Source organism: Rhinolophus ferrumequinum, chromosome 6, assembly GCF_004115265.2.
Source record: "Rhinolophus ferrumequinum isolate MPI-CBG mRhiFer1 chromosome 6, mRhiFer1_v1.p, whole genome shotgun sequence".
Taxonomy (NCBI): domain Eukaryota; kingdom Metazoa; phylum Chordata; class Mammalia; order Chiroptera; family Rhinolophidae; genus Rhinolophus; species Rhinolophus ferrumequinum.
The window spans coordinates 44,264,274-44,286,652 of record NC_046289.1 but is presented as its reverse complement, the minus strand read 5'-3'; the positions used below and the strand labels follow the sequence as shown (position 1 = coordinate 44,286,652).

At 52.2% G+C, this 22,379-nt stretch overlaps 1 protein-coding gene across 1 annotated transcript in view; it reads left to right on the top strand.

Moving 5' to 3' along the window:
- The window catches only part of SMAD6 (SMAD family member 6), a 73,284-nt gene extending 58,512 nt beyond the window's left edge, over nt 1-14,772 (top strand). Inside the window, exon 4 of the mRNA XM_033109601.1 lies at nt 13,915-14,772. Within this exon, the coding sequence (XP_032965492.1) occupies nt 13,915-14,456 (542 nt within the window). The 3' untranslated portion in view covers nt 14,457-14,772. The remainder of the gene's footprint in view (nt 1-13,914) is intronic.
- The last annotated feature ends 7,607 nt before the right edge of the window (nt 14,773-22,379 follow it).

Here is a 22,379-nt window from a genome sequence, read left to right as displayed (position 1 = left end):
CTGGTTTTAAGTGTCCTTTCTTGCAGCTATGGCCACAAGATAGGCCTGGGATGTTGTGAGACGCTTGATATAACCAAAAGGGCCTGGCCTGCGCGTTCCCCACCGAGGAGGAAGTGGTTAGGTGGCCAGGAATGCAACCTGCGCCTCCCAGATTAATTAATAATTGAGAGCTGGCCCCCAGCCAGGCGGAGCTGTGAGAGATACAGTGAACAAAGAGTGGTTAACTAGAGTGGGGGAAGGAAAAGTTTGACTTTGCCTGTGGCTAAAAGGGAAATTCACAATGGCCATGATTTATGGGCTGAATTACTTGGGATCCTCCTTAGTGGCCCCAAGTTGGGCATGTGCTCCAGGAATGCAGACTGGCGGCCTGCAGGGCCATTTGTGCCCACGGGGAAGGGAGGAGGAAGGGGTGGGGGCAGCATGGCAGGCGCCAGCCTCGGTGGAGGAGGTGCGAGTCACACCCGTGGGAGACGGACCTGCACGGACCGCCTGCTGGAAGTAGGTATAGGGTAGAAGTTGTGTGCCCACCAGGACATACTCTGCAAGGAGGAGTGGAAGGAAGAGTGGGTGTGGAGTCTGGCTGCCCTGGGTGCAAATTCTGCCTAATTGGCTGTGTGGACTTGGGCAAGGGACTTAACGTCCCTGAGCCTTCATTTCCGCCTCTGTAGGATTGTCCTTGCCTCCTAGGATTGTTAAATGAGATGGGGTGTATGGACAGAGGTGCTCAGTGGCAGCTGGATTTCCATAGGGTGACTGGAAAGGCCCCTGCAGCAACTCTAAGCAGGGTCGTTACTTAGCAAATCTCTGCTGTGTTTGCTAGGCCCATGCATGCCAGGTGTGCAGCTCGCTAGGGTCGGCACAGTTATTGAACCCCCGTCCCCAAGAGTCCCTTCACCCCAAGTTCCCCTTCAGGCTTCCTGGTGAGTCAGGAAAGGCACTCCTTCCCCCCTTTATCGCATGAAACCCTGTGGCTGCAAACAGCCCCCCAGAGGGGGAGGCGGTTCTGGAAGGCACTTGGGCATGGCTGTCAGTTGGGTTCAGCCCAGATGTCTTCCTGGGCCCCCTTGTCTTTTCTAGAAGATATCAAGGATGATGAACTGGATAATGGAAAACAAGCCATATGTCTGTCCTTGCGGAAAACTTAGCGTTGGGAATAGAAGACCAACTAGAAGCACAGCTGACAGTTGTGAGCTTCACGCACATGCTGTGTCACTGACGTGAGTCATGCAGTGTGCGCCCAAGTGTATCCAGACCAGGGCCGAAGAATTGCTTCGAGAAACAGGAAACTGTTACTGAGGGCGTGGTTCACCTTCCCAAGATGCTTGGGAGGAGGCAGTGAGAGTGGAAGGGGCGTCTCCTACCTCAGAACACCTGGATGGGCCCCTACTCCTGCTCCCTTATTAGCCTTGTGGACCACGGGACAGTCACCCAGCCTCACTGAGCTTTCTATGCCATCACCTAAAACAGGGTCGTTTATGAATGGAACTTCGAGAATGGGAAAATCCTCCACAGGTAAAGACAGCATCCCGCTGTTGGTGGTGTAGTGCTGATTGGACCACCTTCTTGGCTGAGGCTATAGGTGCTGTGAGAACCAAGCTGGGCCTCCTCCTGCTTTGGAAACCGTGTTGGACTTGGGGTTGAGGCGTGGGGCCCAGGTGTGCGGGGCGGTGTCCACCTGTTAGCCCGGTGGGGTGAATGGACTGGCTGGCTCCGTCCCTCCTCTGCACCTCCCGCTCCAGGTCAAACATGCCGTCCCTTCCCAGGCATCTTGGAACTTGGGCAAGAATGGCCCTGAGCAGTTGTAGCTGCTTCAGCTGTGCACAGTAGCACAGCCACAAACGAGACCAGGTCACAGGGGTGAGCTTCTGCCAAGCTGGTGGGTCATTTTGCAACAGTTTTGCAGGGTACATTTAAATCTCACGTTACTGCGTTCTTTACAGCAAATATTAGTATTTGATTGTGGCTTAATGATCTCTCCAGTCAATATTAGCTTTTTTGCTTATTCTAAAGCACTCCTGTTTGTTCCAGAAATACACAAGAATGATCCAGGCAACCCTTATTTTAGGAAGATGAAGTATATAGGACTCTGCATTTGCTAAAGAGGCCTGGATTATGTACCTTTGTATTATATATAAAAGGAGATTTTAAAGGAAAGGATTTAATGCAAGGTGTATTTTAAAACTGAATGCCCTCACTTCTGGGACTCTAATTTGGGGATGTTTATCCCAAAGTGCTTCCTGTTCCCTTCACCCTCATAGACTTAGCAAGCCGGAGAAATGAAATCCACCCCCCGCCCACCCCCCCCTTGCCAGGTAGGAGTATTTGACTTACAAAGCTCACATGACACTGTCTCCTTGGTAAATAACAACATGCTGGTGTTAGATGAGGCTTATTTTTGAGAGCTTTGCTAGTAAGAAAACCAGTGCCCCCTCTCTCCCCCACTCTATTCTTTGGCTTTTCCATTCAGAACCATGCTCCCCGTTCCCTTCACCCTCATAGGCTTAGCAAGCCAGAGAAGTGAAATCCACCCCCATTGCTGGATGAGATGGCTGTAGGCTTTAGATGATTTTTTCTGAGCCACTGAAACAAGCCTCACACATAGTAAGCTTATCTGGCCCCACTGGCCAGGCTGCATCATGAGAATCAGCACGTAGGGACATCGCTCCTTCCTCCCTGCCTCAATGTCCGGGCTTCCGAGCATCAGTGGTATCATCTGTTAAATGGGAACAGCGCTGTCGCTGCACCTTTTTCAGACCCAGGGCAAACCCGACCGTTTCCCAACTGCCCTCCCAGCTCTCAAATGTAAAATTCCATCAGCACCCCACTGTGGAAAGCACCCTTGTCTGGTGCCAGGTCGCAGGGGAGGAGGGGCAGAGATGAGAGTAGCGTCATCCTAGGTTCGCCTGCTCACAGGTGAATGGGGTGGAGATACACGCCCCCCTATGACATTAATTAGTGTCACAGAGGAGGTTCAGACCCAGGGACTGGGGAAGGCTTTGCAAAGGAAGGAGCATCGGGGTCTTGACAGTTGAGCAAGACTCTGGAAACACTGGGGAACAGGGGAGGACTGCCATATGCCGTCCTCACTAACCCCCTCCGCACCCCTCTGAGTGAGGTGTGAAGCGAGAGGAAACCAGTGCTCCCGCCCAGCGTAGTGGGCGTGCAGCATGTACCTCTCTCAGGCCCCTGCTCAGAAGGGGCTTCTGCTTAGTTTAAAGCTCTGCTTTCACCATTGAAATTCTGAATAACGTTTGAAGGAGGAGCGCTGCGTTTTCATTTTGCCTTGGGCCCCCTAAATCAGTAGCTGGTTCTGGAACTCAGAGATGTAGTCACCTGCCCACGGTAACAGCCGTTAGCGTTTGCACCAGTTCATCTCTCTGCTGCCTGTGCTCTCAGGGAACCTTCCAGATCAACAGAGAGTGAGGTGGACAGAGTCCACACAGAGTGGAGCTGTTCGAGGCGCAGAGAGCTAAGGGACCCTGATAGCGGGAGATGGTGAGGCCAGGGCTTTGAGGGGCCCGGGCTGTGGGGGCCTCATCTGGTCATCCTCTGGGGTGTTTGTGCACCAATGGGGGTTCCTGCCCCTGAAAGTTAAGACAGGCTGATTGAGGGCAATTTTGAGGTACTTTGCTTTTACGGCTTTGTATTGGGTCCAAGTAGAAGTCTGAGGCAGGAGGTTTGCCAATAAAACTCAAGTTGTATTTGGGAAATAAAAGGAAAATGGAGGTACCGCGAATTCTCCCTGCTCTGGGAACCTAACCTGCAGGTCGGGAATATTCCGTGAAGCACACCGCCATCTGCCACAGACCTGCATCCCTGCCCCTCTGTCACGCGCCCAGGCTGTCCCCATCTGAACCCCTGAAGGGCCAGTTTTGTTCTCGGTGGTCTCGGAGTCAACAGGAAGGTCAAGGTTGGGTTGAATCAGCAAACTTGGGCACTTAAAGCCTAAGATGAAAACCCAGACTCGGCTAAGACGCACCCCAAAGACCCGCGAGGGGCCTGGTTTGTCTGTAAATTCAAGAAACCAGTCATTAGCAGTGCAGACCTGCAGGCAGGGAGGATCTGGGGGCCCCTTCCCTTCTCACAGCTGCCACCTCTTTCGTGGGGAGCCAGGTACCCAGCTTCATTATCTTGCACAAATAGTGTTGTTTTAGAATCTTTCCAGGGCCAATATGAAAAGCCAGGCTTTCCCACCCCAGGGGGATCTCTGGGTAAGAAAACAAACAAACACACTGAGTCTGACTTTGTGATAAAACAAAAGAGGGCTTGGAATGGGAGCAAAGTTCACAGCCTTTTGTTGCAGAAACTGGTTCCTTCTCAAAAATGTGGGCTGATTTTATAAGCTGCTTATTGCTGTCTCCCCCCCACCCCGTTACTCATCACCCTCCCCTCCCAGGACCCAGGAACCAGAATTCTCCCACCCAGCTCACCTCCCTGCCAGAGATCTGAGGGGTTTCCCTGCCCTGCTTCCCCGGGTGTCTTGTTCTTTCTGGCTTAGGCTGTGGGGTTTCCCTTACGAGGGCCGGCCAGGCAGGCACACCGGGGTTTCTGGTGTGGAGTCTGCTCCATCAGCTCTGATGGGGAGATCAGGCTGATGGCAGCCTCACGGTAGCTCTTCGAAGCTATACTGCCTGCGAGTGGAGTTAAGAAGGGAGCATTGAGGCCGAGGGAGACAAGCCACTGCTCCCTGGGCCCAGGAAACCTGGAACAGTCTTGCCAGGGCAGCAGGGCGAGATGAAGGCTCATGGAAGCAGAACCCCGGGTTTCTTCCTCTGGAGGGTCCCCCGCCTACCGGTACAGTCGGCTCTGAGGAAGAGACGCTGAGCAGGCCTGTGTATTAGAGCCTGGGCAAAAGCTTGTTTTATGTCGGGTTGCAAGATGAGTTTATCTTTTCAGGATTTGTCTGAATACTACATGAGATAAAAGAATGGAAACCTTACCCACCCTGGCCCAGGCTGCCACTTGGTTCCACTGGAGACATGGGGCTGAGCAGGCCGGGCTCAGGGTGCCAAGGCTGAAAGAAAGGTCTTCCTGCGGGGCCCAGCGGGCCTCTCCCAGAGAAGGGCAGTTATGGCTCAGCCAGGCACCCACCGACTCTCCTTATACCCGTATCCTTCCTAAGCCTCTCTCTAGGCCAGGGGCTCTGAGGACTCCCCAAAATAGCCTGGGGAGCAGATGAGGCAGCACAAAGGGCCCGGGGAGAGAGGGTGGGCTCAGAGCCAGGCTAGCCGGTTGGGAGTCCTACGCCGCACTGCTGTGTGGCCTCCCCTTTGGAGGCTGTCCTCAGAATGCTGATTCTACCTCCTGGACAACAAGGTTTGGAAGGGAGAACCGAGGACGAGCACAGAACAGCCAGCACCTCCCACCCTCCAGCAACTCAGCCAGGGTTAGCAGCCCGGTCCCAAGATCACTATTCATTATGGCAGTACTTCTAGAAAATGCTCCTTGTGTTTTGGAGGGGTGCTGGGAGTGCAGAGGAGAAACCGAAAAACGAAAAAAGGATGGGTTCATAGGGCTGCATAGGGGGACGTGGATAGCTGTGAAAGGCATGCTATCTGAAAGCCCCACTGCCCTCCCGGGAAGGTGGGCAGCGTGCGGCGGGGCAGTGGCCCCTACATTGCCCCTTCCAAGGACCCCTTTTAATGTCCAGTCTTCATAGAGCCTCCACATGCTGGCGTGGAATGGGCATGGCTGGGCTGTTCCAGCACGGTCCCTGTGCCCTTACCCTGTGTCCTCGGGGGTGGTGTAGCCCACTGGTTGCACCCATGGGAGTAATGCAGATAGCCGTGATAGCCGTGAGATCCAATCCCCGCTTTGCAGCTAACTTCCTAGCTGAGGACTGTGGGCAAAGCCTCGGCTCCTTTGTCTTACATGGACTTACAAATGACTGAGAGGATTCACAGTATGTCAAGACAGTGCGTGTAAAGTGCTTCATACTCTGCCTGGCGTTTGGTAAAGCTTCATTAAATGTCGGCTGATTTTCATTATTATTGACTGCACTACCACTGCTACGACTATTAGGATTTCCCCTTGGTTCTCAACTCCATTGGCGCATACTGTCTTCGCAGGTATTATTACCTAATATGAATACTGAGTCAATCTATTAAATAATTTACACATAATCTATAGAGGTAAGACTGTACAGTGGTAATAATATTAGTAAAAACAGTAATAGCTGTTACTTATGGAGTTCTTATTTTGAACCAGGCATTATTAGACACACTTGAAATGAATCTCAACAGCCCGATGAAGTAAAGCACTGATTGCATCTCCATTTTACAGATTAGGAAAGTGAGGTCCAGGGGAGGAAAGTCATTTGCCTAAGATTTCAGAGCTGGTGAGTGGCACAGCTGCCATTCACATGCAGGCAGATTTGCCCCTGGGCCCATGCTCTTAAGCCAGCCCTGTGTAGGAGACAATTGACCAGTCCTAACCATATGGCTAATTTCCGCTGTGACCTTGGCAAGTCACTTTAGCTCTTTGGGCCTCAGTTTTCACATCTGCAAAATTGTGAATTCTGGCCTCATGGACTGAGTGTTTCCTGACCTCCCTCCTCTGTTCTCTGCCATTCTCCCTTTGCATTCCTGTCCGCGCCCTGTCTTGGGGGTTATTCCCCCAGCAGAGCAGCTGCTGGTCTGTGTGGTAAGCACAGCCCTTAGCCTCAGAGACCAGCGGCCGAAAGAGCCCGCGAGGTGGACCCTGTGCAGGCCTTGGTGGTGGCCAGACCGCCCGTGATGTAATGACCGATTAGGAACTTCCTCTTGGAAGCCAGGCTTCCTCTAGGAGCCAAAGGTGCTGGAGCTGAGGTGGGGGCTGGGGAAGGGGGACGAATAAGAGGAAACTCCTGTCAGCTGGGCTCTGCTTTTGGAAAGCGTTCAGCAGAGAGGCTCCGTCTAAGCGGTTGACCATTAACACGGCCCGTGCACATTTCTTCTCTGCTTTTACTGCCCCGGCCCAGTGGATAAAGGGTTGTTCTCCCCTCCTTAACAAAGGGAAAAAAAGAGCCTCTAATTAATGCTGCATCTCTGGACTTGCTGCAAAACCTGGAGCCATTTCTGCAGCTTAAAATGACAAAGGAAGGTTAAGTGGAAACTCCTTTTCCCCCCCTTAAGTTTGATAACAAAAACTACTTATCTAATGGGCAAACAAGGCTTTTAAAGGGGTGTTAGGTTAACCAGATGCAGGGCTACATAATTATTCCCAGGCCTGGGAGCCGCAGATGAAAAAGCTGCCGGTTGGACTGGAACTTGAAGCCACAGGAATGACATGGGACAGAAGAAAGGCATTTTCCAGGAGGGCCGGAGGCCCCAGTGTGGCCCTGCTGAAAAGGGGATTAGAAAAGCCAGCCCTGGGCTCCCCTCTGATTCTGCCACCAACTTGCTAGGTGACCCTGGGCAAGTCACTTTACCTCTCTGGGCGTCTGTGTCTCTGAGTCTCCCTTCCCAGCTCTCAGTGGGGTTTGGGTCTGGATCTGTCTGCCTTTACTTTTTGCTCACTGAGGTGTGCCTGGGCCGACCCTTTCCATCCAGCCCTGGGAGAGGCAGGGAAGTGGCTGTGGCCCAAGGGGACGTGAAGCAACAGCAGAGGCTTTGAACACATAGGAGCACAGGTGGCTTGGCCAGGCCCCTGGAGACCAAGAGGATCCCGGGCCAGCCTCCTGCAAACGCTCTGAGCCTTCACATCTAGATCCCTTAGAGTCTAAGGGATCAGAAACTTTTAATCTGGGTATATCTCCGGTTCCCTTAACGGGACTGCCGAGTCCAAGGCAGTCTGGCCAAATGGAAAGAGGGGAATCACGAGGAAAACAAGCTGCATTGCGTGTGCTCAGGCTTTTGGAGCGTGCAGCCCACGGGGGAGCACACAGGAACGTTCCTGCCTTTTGTTTTGACAGAAAACTGCTGATTCGAAGAAGCTAAAGGCTTTTCTTGGGATTTAAGCTCTCCCTTCCTCCCCCAGACTGCAGTTGGCCTCTTTGGTGCCCCAGCACCCCCACAAAATTACACGTTGGGTTCACAGCACCCTCCCTGGGCAGAGAGGCCAAGAGGAAGGAATGCCAACCACTGGAGGCCCTGGCTCCAGTGCCTGGGAGAGCGCCTATTGTGGGCCTGTCTCCTCCCTCTGGTGGCAGGAATGTGGGCACCGCCATGAGGCCAGGCCACCCCTGTGGGGCCTGGAAACACTGGGGCAGTCCCCTGGGTCACCACCGAGCCCCGCTGAGGCCACTCCAGGACAGCCACGGGGACCTGGCCTGGCAGCACCTTCCTCCTGCCTTCATTTTAATTCTTTCAAGGCCTCACACCTGCAGTGAAATCCACAGCTCTTAAGTGTGTCATGATTTTTGACCACGTGTACACCTGAGTTCCCATTACACCAGTTAGGATGTCAACCCTCTCCATGGCCCCAGAAAGTTCCCTCGTGCCCCTTTCCAGACATCCCCCCTCCCCAGAAGTAATTCCTGTTCTGATTTCTGTCACTGTAGGTTCGTTTTATCTACTCAAGGATTTCATATAAATGGAAACACACCACACGTCTTCTGTGGGCCTCTTGGCAGCTCAGGCTTCTTTCATTCCGTGTGATGTGTGTTGTGTGTTTGAGTAGTTTGTTCCTTTTTCTTAGTGAGTCATGTTCCATCATATGGATGTGCCTTATTCTTGTTTATTCATTGTCTTAGTCCATTTGGGCTGCTATAGCAAAATGCCACAGACGAGGTGGCTTACGCGACACATTTATTTCTCTGGAGGCTGGGAAGTCCAAGATCAAGGTGCCGGCAGGTTTGGTGTCTAGTGAGAGCCCATTTCTCGTTTATAGATGGCATCTTCCTGCCGTGTCCTGACATGCTGGAAGGGTTAGAGAGCTCGCTGGGGTCTCTTTTATAAGGGCACTATCCCGTTCATGAGGGCTTTACCCTCATGACCTAATCACCTGCTGAAGGCCCCGCCTCCCAGTGCCATCACATTGGGGGTTAGGATTTCAACACAGAACATCTGAAGGTCTATAACATCCATTCTCCTGTTGATGGACATGTGGGCGGTTTTCCAAGATTGAGTGATTATGAGTAGGGCTGCTGTGAACATTCACTAAATCACAGAAATTTAGAGTTCATTGTTCGGATGCGAAGACTAAGGCCAGGAGATGGGAGGTGACCGGCCTTATCAGGGCCCGGAGGAAGGACACCTGCCAGATCAGCGCCAGACTGCGCCTCTCCTCCCCTCCTCCCCCCGGAACCCTCCCAGCCGCAACCCAGAGTCTGGCTGGGAACTAGGCCAGGCCCCGAGCAGGGGGGAGTGAGCAGGAGTTTCGGTCAGAGCGCGGTCATCTTTGATGTTGTTCACTCGGGTCTGACTCGTGGGCATTTATTTGCAATTAAGGAGCTGGTTCCTAATTAGGCTGATGGCAGGACCACAGCCTTGGAGCCACAGGGAGAAAAAGATCTTCCACAAGAGACTGTCCCCTCGCACCCTGAGTGGCAGCTCAGGCTGCAGACGAGAGGCATGGTGGGTGGAGTGGGGTTCTGCAACTGCGTGAAGTACAGAGGAGACCTGGGCTTGGGGGTGCCTGCTTTCTCACTGGCAGACAGCGTGTCAGCTTGTTGCAGGCACTGCATGAGATTCAGACATACGTACGTACATGTGTGTGTAAATAGTGCCACGGCAGTACTTGCCTTTGTTCTAGACGTTCAGTTACTCATTGCTTCATTCATTCCTTCACTTCCTGGACACCTCTTTCACCTCAGGTTCCAGGCTAGGAAATAAACCTTAACATTTATAAAGTGCTTTACTTTTTGCAAAGGGCATTGCCATCCATTGTCCTATTGTAACCTCATATGGTGGAGACCCTGGGTCATGACCCCAACATCCCTAAGGAGTCCTGAGCTTAGAAAGGTCCGGCCAATGCTGGGACCAATAAACAGATGACTGCTTTTTTCTGTACCCAGATGATCTGCTGCCAGAATTTCCAGAAAACCCAAAGATGGACTGTGTAAGTGAGACACTCAATTATGAGTAAGCCCCATTTCACAGATGGGGAGACTGAGGCTTGAGGACATTCAGTGGCTTGTCCATTGCCACACATCCAGTTAGTGGTGAGAGCCTTAGGTCTACCTCAGCTCTGAAACCTTTAGATCACATGACAAGCATTAGATTAGAATTCTGAGGTCTCTTTAAGTTCTGGTCCCCATTCTGCCACCCACGACTGGGTGTCCCTGGGTGAGTCACCTTGTATACCCAGGGCTCCATCTGGGGCACAAGGACATTGGGCTTAATTGGTGGTTCCCACAGGCCAGTCTCAGGACTAAGTTTTCATTGGTCCATGATGAAAGAAATGAGAAAATTTCTTATAATCTAAATGGATTAACTTTTAAATTTCTGGTTTTGTTACTGTATCAGATTATACTTTTCTTGTAATTATGTTAGTGTCAAATTATACTTCCTTTTGTGCTCGTGATAGTAGATGGTTTGGGGGGTTTGAATAAGTCCGTACATGACAAAATAAACAGTGGTAACCCTGTGCCATTCCCAACCCCTCTGTTAAGCATCGTATTGGTTTGCAAAAGCGCAGTGTTGGAGCTCCCTAGATGACGAGCTGTTAGGGAGATCCCTCAAGCTCTGGAGTCCCGAGACCCTGAGAGCTGCGTGCGGGTGGGGAGGCCCCAGAGCATGGTGATGGCTCACCTGCCGGCTTGCTCTGGGGGTCAGACCTGACCCCTGAGTCCTTGCCCACCATCCTCTCGGTCCTGAGGCCATCGGCACCACCTGCCAGGCAGGATCCCGATGTGGGATGGGGTGAGGACAGTGTGCCAACACTGGGGGTGTGTTTTAGTTCCTTCCTCCTTCCCAGCTACTGTGTTCCGAGAGCACCCTAGGGATACAGGCAGCCTTGGGACAGACGCAGAGAGGACTGAAACCCGCCCCTTCTTCCTGGAGAGGGCCAGCCAGTGGCACTTACTGACCAACAGCACAGACACCTGCTCAGGCCAAGGGAGAGGCTGCATGGAAGGCTGTAGACGCCCAGGAGGGAGGGGTCAGAGAGGGCTTTTCTGAGGCAGCAGTCCATCTCCTGGAATTTGGAAGACTTGGCCGGGAGCCCAGGCCTGATGAGGTGTTACCCAGGCTGCTCAACCAAAGAGGCCGCAGGAGGCGAGGCCTGGCCCAGGCAGGTCCCTGAGCCAGACATCTGGGCCAGCTGGGCCCTAGGGCAGCTCTGTGGGGTTCGTCCCCAAGCACAGGATACCATACCCGGGAGGGGCACTGAGGGAACGCTGGGGACACAGGTGTTGATTGGGGGGGCATTTGGCTTGGCCCCGGGTGAGAGTAGGGGGCCAGGAAGTCCTATCTGGCCTTGGATTAAAAGGCTTGTGGGAGCTTGGAGAGAGGAACCCTCCACCCCAGTCCCATTACGGTCACCCCACCCCCCTCAATGGCGTGGCTATACCCTGGGGCAGAGCTGCCACTTTGAGACTGGGCGGCCCTCTATGAACCTTATCTGTGAAAAGGGGATAGCCGTAAGACCTCACTTGGTGACACTGTGCAGCGAGTCCTCAGGGAGTAAAGCCCTTTCGTTTGTGGGGTGGGAATGACTCACCAGCTTGTGGGTAAGCACCTTGGGACTCACAGAAAAGGAAAGCGGTCGTGGTTACAGATGGAGGCTTAGAGAAGGGAAGAGGCTGGCTTTGTGCATGGGTTTTAGCAGGGAGTCTTCCCGAAGTATAGAGAAGCGCTCCCCTCTGGAGTGTGGCCTGGCACTGACGCTGGCTCCAGCACTCACTAGTGTGTTAGGGCACCTCCCTGGGCCTCAGTTTCTGCACCTGTGAAATGAGGTGAACCAAAGCTGCTGTGAAGAAGGCACCTCTCTCATGCAAGGTACTCAGGCTGCCTGTTGCCTGTCCTGTTGCCCAACGTTCTCCAGGCTCAGCGTCTTTGCTTCCCCATCTCTGTGCTGAGAGCACTGTAGGAATTCTGTTTGCTTGGTGAGAAGGTTGGTGCTAGAGTTTTGTGGCCCGGCTGGGATAATGCCGTTTTCCTGGCTCTTGGGAACCCCCAGACCAGTGCCAAATGGATGGATGGTAGGAGGGGCCTGGGTGTTCCTGGCTGCCCACATGCTGGGACTGGTCTAGTGCCTACAGCTGGTTACCTACCCCTGGATAGAGCTGTCTCTCTGCCCGCTGCCTAAGGAGCGGGTCAGGGAGGACAGAGAGTAGTGCCTCTTCTCTCCCCGCCAGACGAGCATGAGGGCCCTGGATAGATAGAGATATGAGGCCAAATGATAGTTTCCTCAGGAGCTGGCCTGGGGGCCTGTGGCTGGGACCTAAAGGCAGGCGGAGGGTAAGGTGCGTGCCCGTTGGGGTTTGTTGACCAGCCCAAAGCTTCAGCAGAGCCGGCAGCCCACAGGACGCCCACAGGATGCCCCTCACACAGACAGTTAGTTCCCTGCTGGGTGACGAGGCAGGCCTCCAAGCGTGCAGAGGATGTCGGGGACCTGTCACCTGCTGCTCTGGAGCTTCTAGGTGGTGCCAAACTGAAGGCAGACAGAGCTGACCTCACCCAGCCTCCCGAATGAAGGTGTTCGCAGTGTTTCTTCCCTCGGATTTCGCTGGACTTTGATCAGTTTCTCTTGGAGAACAGGAGCCATAAAGTGCCTTGCTTGCTGTGTTCTCATCAGGCTGCCTGCAGAATTCTCCCTCTGTGCAAAAGCCCCAGCCGGGGCCTGTGGGAGAACATATCACCTGGCTGGACAGTCAGGGGTGTTCACCTGCTCCTCAGAGCTGTGAGCTCAAAGGAAAGAGCAGAATGTCCAAAGGCTTCCGAATCTGAGAAGCCGCCCCCACATGAGAGCAGAGAGCATGGCGCTGCCCTTTAAGGCAGGCCCCAGCCTGTGTGTTTGGGTCTTCGGTCTGGTCTCAGAAAATTGTTAAATTCATCCAGACACACAGAGATGCCCCAAGCCAGAGTGAGAAGGGATTCCAGTAATCCTCTAGGCCACCCCTTTGCTGTCTGTGGGGAAACTGAGGCCCGGAGAGGTGCAGCACACAATTGTGAGAGCTGGTAAATCCCTTGAGGAGCGGTTTTCTTTAGCTTTAGAGACTTTCAGCTTCTCTGTCTCACAGAGGTGGCTGCAGTTCTGGTGAAAACCTACCCTTCCTGCGAAGAGCCAACTCGAGGGGCAGGGGGTAGGGGACTCAGCATAGTGCTCCAGGCCAAGGCTGGGAGCAGTCAGGCAGCCATGATTCCGGGCTGCAAGGGATCCTGCGGCCAACTCCCCCCCCCCTACCTTCCTAGGCCTGAGTCCCCGAGTGGTGATGATGTGCCCTCTAGCTTAACCTGGCTCTGTTCAGGTGGAGGCTTGGACTGACTGGGTTCAAATGCTGGCCGTGCCACTCAGTAGCTGTGTGGCTTTGGGCAGGTGCTGGTGTCTGGCAAGTCTTGGATCCTCCTTTAAAAGGAGGAGAAAGAAGGTGGCCTCTTCACAGAGTGATCTGTGGGAGGGCCCAGTGAGGTCCGCGGCAGTGAGAAGTGCAGTGCACAGCGCCGGGAGTGCTGTAGTCATTCAGCTGTAGCCATTCAGCGGTCAGTCAGTGCCGCCTTCGGGGGTGTGGGTTTTTGTGAAATTCTGTTGCCAGGAGCCGGCTCTGCTTCATGTTTGTGTTCCCACAGAACGTAGCACACAGTAGGTGCCTTGCCTTCTCTGTAGGTTCATAGCTTCTGTTTTCTCTTGTGTGTGTGTGTGGGGGGGGTGGTTCCTGCTGTATGTTTTATTTCCTGAGTCCAACCTGGCACACAGTAGGTTCTGGCATGCGTGTCGATTGCTAGAAACACCACCGCACCCCTACCAGCCAGGCAGCAGTGCCACTTCTGCTCCCATCTGCCACCCACCTCCCCACCTGCCATAAACACCCTGTACCCTGTGCTTGCTCTGCAGACGCCAGCATGTCTCCGGATGCCACCAAGCCGAGCCACTGGTGCAGCGTGGCATACTGGGAGCACCGGACGCGTGTGGGCCGCCTCTACGCGGTGTACGACCAGGCCGTCAGCATCTTCTACGACCTACCTCAGGGCAGCGGCTTCTGCCTGGGCCAGCTCAACCTGGAGCAGCGCAGCGAGTCGGTGCGGCGGACGCGCAGCAAGATTGGCTTCGGCATCCTTCTCAGCAAGGAGCCGGACGGCGTGTGGGCCTACAATCGGGGCGAGCACCCCATCTTCGTCAACTCCCCGACGCTGGACGCGCCCGGCGGCCGCACCCTAGTTGTGCGCAAGGTGCCCCCTGGCTACTCCATCAAGGTGTTCGACTTCGAGCGCTCGGGCCTGCTCCAGCACGGGCCTGAGGCGGACGCTGCTGACGGGCCCTACGACCCCAACAGCGTCCGCATCAGCTTCGCCAAGGGCTGGGGGCCCTGCTACTCCCGGCAGTTCATCACCTCCTGTCCCTGCTGGCTGGAGATTCTGCTCAACAACCACAGATAGCGGCCGCCGCTCAGGCAGCGGCCCACCATCGGCCCCCTCCAGGGGAGGCCCGTGCCCAGAGACACAGCCCCCACGGACGAAACCCCCAAATATCATCTACCTAGATTTAATATAAAGTTTTATATATTATATGGAAATATATATTATACTTGTAATTATGGAGTCATTTTTACAATGTAATTATTTATGTATGGTGCAATGTGTGTATATGGACAAAACAAGAAAGACGCACTTTGGCTTATAATTCTTTCAATACAGATATATTTTCTTTCTTTCCTTCCTCCCTTTTTTTTTTTTTTTTTTTTTTGTTTTTTTTTTTTTTTTTAAAGAAAATGATACAGCAGAGCTAGGTGGAAAAGCCTGGGTTTGGTGTATGGTTTTAAAAATATTAATGCCCAGACAAAAAGCTAATACCAGTCACTCGATAATAAAGTATTCGCATTATGGTTTTTTTTTTTTTTTTTAAACTGTCTTCTTTTTAACAAAGAGGGACGTGTAGTGCTTCAGTGAGTTTCTGACTCAGGCACCCTGACACTTAATTTCAGTCCTTTGCCAGATAAAGACTAGAAAGAAGAAATTGAAAAGGGAGGAAGGACATATGTTTACTGTTAAGGCCACAGGAGGTTCTGCTGTTCCTTCCTGTCTATGGCTGCGGTGTGTCCACAGGATGGCGAGGAGGAGGGATGAGTGCATGGCCCATCCATCCTGGGTGAGCTTTCCCGTCTGATGGCTCATGCTCTGTCTCTCCTGAAGGAAGTCAGTCTGATGGTGGAGACTCAGGTCCACGCCTCCCATCTCTAAGTTGTGCACAAGCTAGAAGAAGACACTGTTTCTTACTACTTCAGGGAAATGGCCTGAGGAAGAAAGACTGGGAGGCTGGGCCTTCGGCTCACCTACCAGGGTGTAGAACCCACAGTGAAGTCCTTCTGGCCTCGCCAAGCTACTCTCCCATCCCCCACCAAACAGCTCAGAACCTGTACATCTGGGGCTGCATTTGTGATTTATGCAAAATCCAGTGGTTTCTTTCTACTCTATAAAAGGGAAAAGTTGAGTTTCTGGAAGGGTAAATGGCTAGCTCATGACAAATCTAGATTAGAAGTTATATTTAATTGTAGGACCAGAGCCATATTAAATCAGTTTTCTCTCTTGAGAAAACTCAAAAAAGGAGGCCTCGTTGGCCAAATAGCTAAGGGGAATGTTACATTATATATCTTCTTTCTTGGAGAGTTATATCAACAGAGTAAATGCCCTGAGAAGTCCTGTGGATTATGTACTGCTGCATAATAAATTATCCTAAAAGTTAGCAGCTTGAAACAACTCACATTTATTATCTCACAGTTTCTGCATTCAGGAATGCAGGAGCAACTTAGCTGGGTGGTTCTGATTCAGGGTTTCATTCGGTTGCAGTCAAGCTGTTGGCCAGGGCTGCAGTCACCTGAGGCTTAACGGGGACTGCAGGACCCACGTCCAAGCTCACTCCTGGGGCTGTTGGCAGGAGGCCTTAGTTCCTCACTACGGAGGCCTACTCATGACATGGCTTCCCCCAGAGCACACGAACCAAAAGAGGGAGACCAAGAATGAAGCTGCCACCTTACGTGACCTTACCTCCGAAGTTACACACCATCACTTGTGCCCTATTCTGTTGCTCACACCAACCATTCTTGCTACAATGTGGGAGGAACTACACACGAGTGTGAATGCCAGGAGGTGGGGATCATGGCTGTCATATCCTCCAAGAAATACACCGTTTCATTTTGTTTCTCAAAGTTATTTGCCAATAGACTCTTTCCCCACCTCTGCTACTTCTCCATACTAAGGTGCATTGGTGCCTCCAGCCTGGCCCCTGCTAAACTGCTGGACATGCCAGGGCACCCCAGGCTGAGGCTCTGCCCCGAAGATGCTCATCTGGAATGCCTGCCTTGCTGGTTACTCTTGGGGTGGAGTCCGTGTGGCAGAACCTCGGGCTCAGGCAGTCAGTGGGGTGTCCAGGAAGGATGGACTAAGGAGCCACTTCTGTGGGAGTGCTGAGGCGAGGAATCGGGAGCCCTCCCAGGAAGGCTCAGCTGTGGTCCTCACAATGAGTGAGTGGCACGCTGACAGGCTAGGAGTGGTGGAGGGGGCAGGAGTAAAGGGGCAAGGCCATGGGAGTCACAGAAACCAGGAGGTATCCTTTGTGTGGCATACCCAGGAGGCAGGAGAGGGAACACTCGTGCTCCGGATCCAGGCTGCCTGCAAACTCCAGCTTTGCCACTAATAAACTTAGAGATTTCTTAATGTGCCTCAGTGTTAAGAGGATAAAATTGTTCCCACCTGAGAAATAGGTGTGGCCTGGAGAACTAAGAACACACAGCCTGGTCCATCATCAGTGCCTATCGCTGTTATTAATACTGGGCCAGAGCTGGAAAGGGAGGCCGGGAGCCCTCACATGCCAAGCTGAGCTGGGGTGGCATCCAGCAGGCAGTGGGGAAGGCGGGCTTGTTTCTGAGTGAGAGATCAGATGTGGACTTTAAGAAGCGATGTGTAGGGGCTTTGTGGGGGGCAGGCTGCAGGAAGGAGTGAGTCACCTGAGCCCTGAACCCATCTTGGCTCCCCAGAGCACGGTGCCCACCAATACCAGCCTCCTGACAGACTCCTTGCCCTTTAGAAGAAGCAGCCAGTGTCTGGGTGTGGAAGTGATGATCACAATCCCCCTTCATCAGGGAGCGAGAGTGATAGGGATTGACACTCCTGTTTGATAGAGATCATAGATGATGGGATATGACCAGGTTTCCCGCCTTCCCCCACAGGGCCTATTCCATGCAGACCAGATGGTGACGTCCTTTCCCTGTCTCCCGGATTCTTAGAGGGTGTCCACTTAGGCAGAATACATGGATTCCCTCTAGAGTTAAGCCTCATGAGCCACACTGTCCTGCGGGAAGGAGAACTCCTGGTTTCCCTGCTGGTCCAGATTCCTTCACTTCACTCTGCCGGTCTCGGGTCTGACCCTCCCGGGAGACCAGCTCCCTCTGCGGGCCTGCACCTCCCAGGCCCTTGGCCTACAGCGCAAGGAGCAGAGCCGGGCTGTGCTGCAGAAGGATGAGCTGCCAGTAACTGCGTTTTTCTTTTCAAGGCAATCACTAACAACACTTAACTCACCGCTTGTGAGCCCTTCCTATACCCTAAGTGGTGTTCATGCGTCTAATCTCCACGAGAATCTCTGTGCAGTGTTCTCAGTTATGACATGAATGCTGTCCTTTGCCCAAACTCCCTGGGGAAAGGAACAAGCCCTCTGTCTCAGATGCCAGCTAGGGGCTCCTCCCATGGGTTGGCTGTGATTGGCTCAGCTGGCATAGGGCTTGGCCCTCGGGGAAAGTCGGCAAGCCAGAAGGGCTGAACTCTGGGGACCCAGGGCCATCGATCCCTGACCCACCCTGGCCTGAAGCTGCAGACCTCCCTGAGGTCCTTGTGTGGCCTCGAGTTTCAGGGAGAGGCCCTGTGGCTGCCTTTCTTCATGGGGGTCTGAAATCCAGTTCCTGCCCCTCAGTTTACAGATGGAGAAACCGAGTCCTAGACAGGAAAGGCTGAATTGCTATCACAAGTGGCAGCAGGACCTGCCATCCTCCCCTCTTTCCCAGTCACGGTACCCCCGTCATTATGGTTTCCCCCAGACCACCCAGGGATCTGGTGACTCAGGCTCCAAAGGAGACACTTTCTAAACAAAGCCTGGTCCCTGGAGAGTGTGATGGGAGCCAGGTCCCTGCAGTCCCAGGAAGTGAGGTGGGTGGGGCTTACTGCCCCCAAACCCAAGCTCAGGCCTGGAGAGGGGGAGGGGGCAGAAGGCAGGATTTCCTGCCATTGACTAGGTTTGGAGACAGGTCAGTTCCTCTGTTGCCCACTCTTCTCCATTCCATAGCCCACCCCCATCTTGAGCTCTTCCTCAGCCTCTGTCTCTGGGAGAGTCTGGTGGTATAGGGGTGGAGGGATATGATCTAAGAGTGGGAGAAGTCGACCAGGGAGAGAGGGGCCACCCTGGAGATCTTGTGTTCATGCCTCAGATGAGAAAACCCTATGCCCAGAGAGGGGTGTGAGTAGCCCAAAGTCACACAGTAAGTTCAGGGCGGAGCTGAGCCAAAAACTCAGGTGTCAGGATTTCTGGTCTAGCTGCTTCTGCTGTGTCTGGGCACAGATTCCGTCAGGGTTTTGGAGGGTGAGCCCACACCTCTATTCACCTCCGGGGACTCCCCCCTCCCCTTTCCTTCTGTCCTGGAAGCTCCCAACCCACACACATATTTCAGGAGGCTTAAAAGTTCCAGCCACCTCTGACTGCAGCTGCTGAGTTCTAATCCTGATTCTGCCACTTACCAGCTATGTGATCTTAGGCAAATCACTTACCATCTCTGTGCCTCCGTTTCCTCATCTGGATAATAATAAGAGTCTACCTTCTAAGGTTGTTGGGAAGCTTAAATGAATTAATGCATATCAGGCACTCAACTGGCCTGTATGAAGTGCTCAGCAGGTGCTCACTAATATTATTTGGGGCCTGGAAGACAGCTCAAGGAGGTGAGAAAAGATTTGGTCAGAGACTCAGCAAATACGAGGACTCGAATCCAGATCCCTTAACTCGCTAATGACTTTGTTCAATCTCCTGACCTGTATAAACCTCAGTTTCCTCAGGGGGACAGTAGAGTTGGTGATCTGCTGGGATCACCCAGTCTGCACATCAGGGCCTCCCCCCTGCCAGTTGCTGTGGCTTCTTCACTGGGCCCCTCCTGCCCCTCTCCTGCCTCCTCTGATTCACTCTCCTCCACCCAGAGTGGGGGTCTGCACCCAAATCTGACAGTGTGCTTCCTCTCTGCGACAGGACCTCTCTGACATCTCCCTCTACCCTCAGGATAAAAAACTACCTCTTAGGGTGGCCTGTGTAGCCCTGCGGGAGTCTACCCTGCCCCATCTCCACCTGGCCAACCCCCTTCAAACACCACACTCCAGACCTGTCTGTCTTTCTCTTTCTCTTCCAGGTCTTTGTCCAAACTGTCCCTACTCTGGACCATGTCCCAGCCTGCCCAGTCCAAGCTCTGACCACACCGCTGGCCCTCTCCCACTCTGGGGAATCTCCTGGAAACCAGCGATGTCTCATGTTCCATTCGCTCCCATGGTCCTGGGCCCCTGGATGTTTGTAGAATGAAAGGGTCACGGAGGTAATGGATGTGGGTGTGTTTTATAAATGCTAAAGGACTAAGCAGGCATCAGAGGGGGTGTGTTTATTAGTATCATGTGTCTCCATGACAATCCCCAGCTGGCTTCTCCTTACACGCCCCTAGGAAGCCTCCACCCCTTCCCTATCTTCAGGCCCTGGGCTCTGGGGGCTCCTGTCCTCTAGCCTTATTCTAACCTCTCTGGAGTGTGGTAGCAAGAATTTCTGGGGAGGGTTGAAGAGCGGGGGAAGGTGTCCCTTTGATAATGTACAGCACAGACTCAGAATGTCGAAGCTGGGAAGGTTCTTAGAGTGCATTTAGTTCTATGAACTATCATAGAGCTGAGGCCCAGAGAGGGCAAGTGCTAACCAGAGTCACACAGCAAGGCAGTGGCAGATGGGAGCCACACCCATGTCTTGGGGCTCTCAGTGATGCTGCAAAGGCTTCTGTGAAGCCATAAGGCCTGAGCAAAGCAGTGAGAAGAAATAAGGGTAGGAGTGCAGATCATTTTTGGTTTTTTTGTTTGTTTGTTTTTAATTGTGGTAAAATACATATAACATAAAATTGACGGGTTTAACCATTTTTATGTGTACAGCTCAATGGCATTAAGCACATTCCCTTTGTTGTACAACCATAACCACCATCCATCTCTAGAGCCTTTTCATTTTCCCTATGCTTTTTTAACGTTATTGCGATAAAATAGTCACAACATAAAATTGGCCATTTTAACCCTTTGTAAGTGAACAGTTCTGTGGCATGACGTACATTCTCATTGTTGTGTCTGTCCCGTATACTTTTTAATAAAAGGCAAATGCAGACAAAGTTTTAAAATTCTTCACTCTGGGATTTTGAGGCCTTTGCTGACTTCCGGCAGCTCTGACAGCCCAGAGGAAGCTGTGTGTCACTCTGGCCCGGTTGGGGGGTTGGTGGAGGGTGCTAGGGAAGGGGGTGTCCAGTCTAAGCTGACCATCACTGGGGATACAGGCTGGAACAGCCTCATAGCCTCCCTGACTGTTCTCAAAGCAGGTCACAGTAAGGCGAGTGGGGTGTCGATAAAAGGTCCAGAATTTCTGAACATGAACCCAGGAGGGAGCCCATGGGCTGAGCACTGGAGAGAGATGGTTTTTCATGTGACTTCCTTGGACTTTCTGGGGGCACCGTGGAGACCTGGCTGAGTGATGTTGGGGGAGACCCCTCCCTTTCTGGGCCTCAATTTCCCCTGAAAAATGAAAGATCTAAACCAGATGGCTAGGTGGTGCCTACTGGGAGAGCCTAGGGGCTCTAGAGAGCTCCTGCCCCTGCCCCAAAAATCTATGTCCCAAGAGTGGCAGCGAGAGTGGACTTTCATATTGGACCTGCTGGGGGGAGCCGGGACAGTCACTAACAATAGAACTAGTACTTTGTTTAGCAAAAACAAGACCAGTTATTTACTGAGGGACTTGTATACAGTAGTCCTTCTTGTCCATATTTTCACTTTCCATGATTTCGGTTAAAAATATTAAATAGAAAATTCCAGAATAAACAATTCATCTGTTTAAATGCGAGCTGTTCTGAGTAGCGTGCTGAAATCTCGCGAGTCCTACTCTGTCCTACCCGGGACGTGACTCATCCATTTGTCCAGCATCTTCACGCCGTAGTCGCTTCACGCTGTGAGTCCCTTAGCCGCCATCTTGGTTATCAGGGTGACTGTTGTGGTATCGCAGTGCTTGTGTGTAGTAACCCTTATTTGACTTAATAAGCGCCCCAAAGGGCAATGTAGTAATGCTAGCAATTTGGATACGCCAAAGAGAAGCTGTAAAGTGCTTGTTATGGATTGTCAGCCGGGCGCTAGTAGCCTGTCGTTATGTCACAGCGCTGCGTCATTCACCTCCTCTCGGCTCATGGTATCGGCGTTGTCTCATCTCACATCATCGCGAGAAGGGTGAGTACAGTGCAAGGAGATATTTTGAGAGAGACCAACATTCACGGAACTTTTATTACAGTATATTGTTCTTAATTGTTCTATTTTCTTATGATCATTTTTAATCTCTTACTATGCCAAATGTGTAAGTTCAACTTTATCATCAGTATGTATGGATAGGAAAAAAACATAGGGTTTCGTACCATCTGCAGTTTCAGGCATCTATTGGGGGTCTTGGAGCATGTTCCCTGTGGATAAGGGGGACTATTGTACTAGGTACCTTGTATCATCTCATTTAATCCTTATCCTTGTTTTACAGATAAGGCTCAGAGAAGTTAAGCAAGTTGCCCAAGGTCACACAACTACTAAGTATCAGAACTAGGATTCTCACCCAGGTCTCTCTGGTTCCAGAACTGGTGTTCCTACCCCACACCCCGCGGGTGGTAGCATTTCTAAACTTGACTTTCCAGGGTCTCCAGGCCCAGTTCTGCCTTTAGCTAAGTGACCCTGGGCAAGATACTTAAGGTCTCTGAGCTTCAGTTTCCTCATTTGTTAGAATGGATGTCAGAATAGAGTGGTTAGGAAGATTAAATTAAATGGGTATATATTTGTGAAGTAGTTTGAACCGGGCCTGACTAGTAGTGAGTAACATTTAGCATTTGTTGAATTTGAAAAATATTATGTTGTTGACAAGCTTTATTTTGTTTTATTTTGTTTTGGTCAGTTTTGTTTGAAGCAGCAAATTATTTGGAAAATTTTTTTTAAAGTTTCGCTTTCTATTTCTCATTATTGAGCAATGAACAAAACGGAGCTTTAGGAATGCCTAGAAAAAACACATACAAACAACAC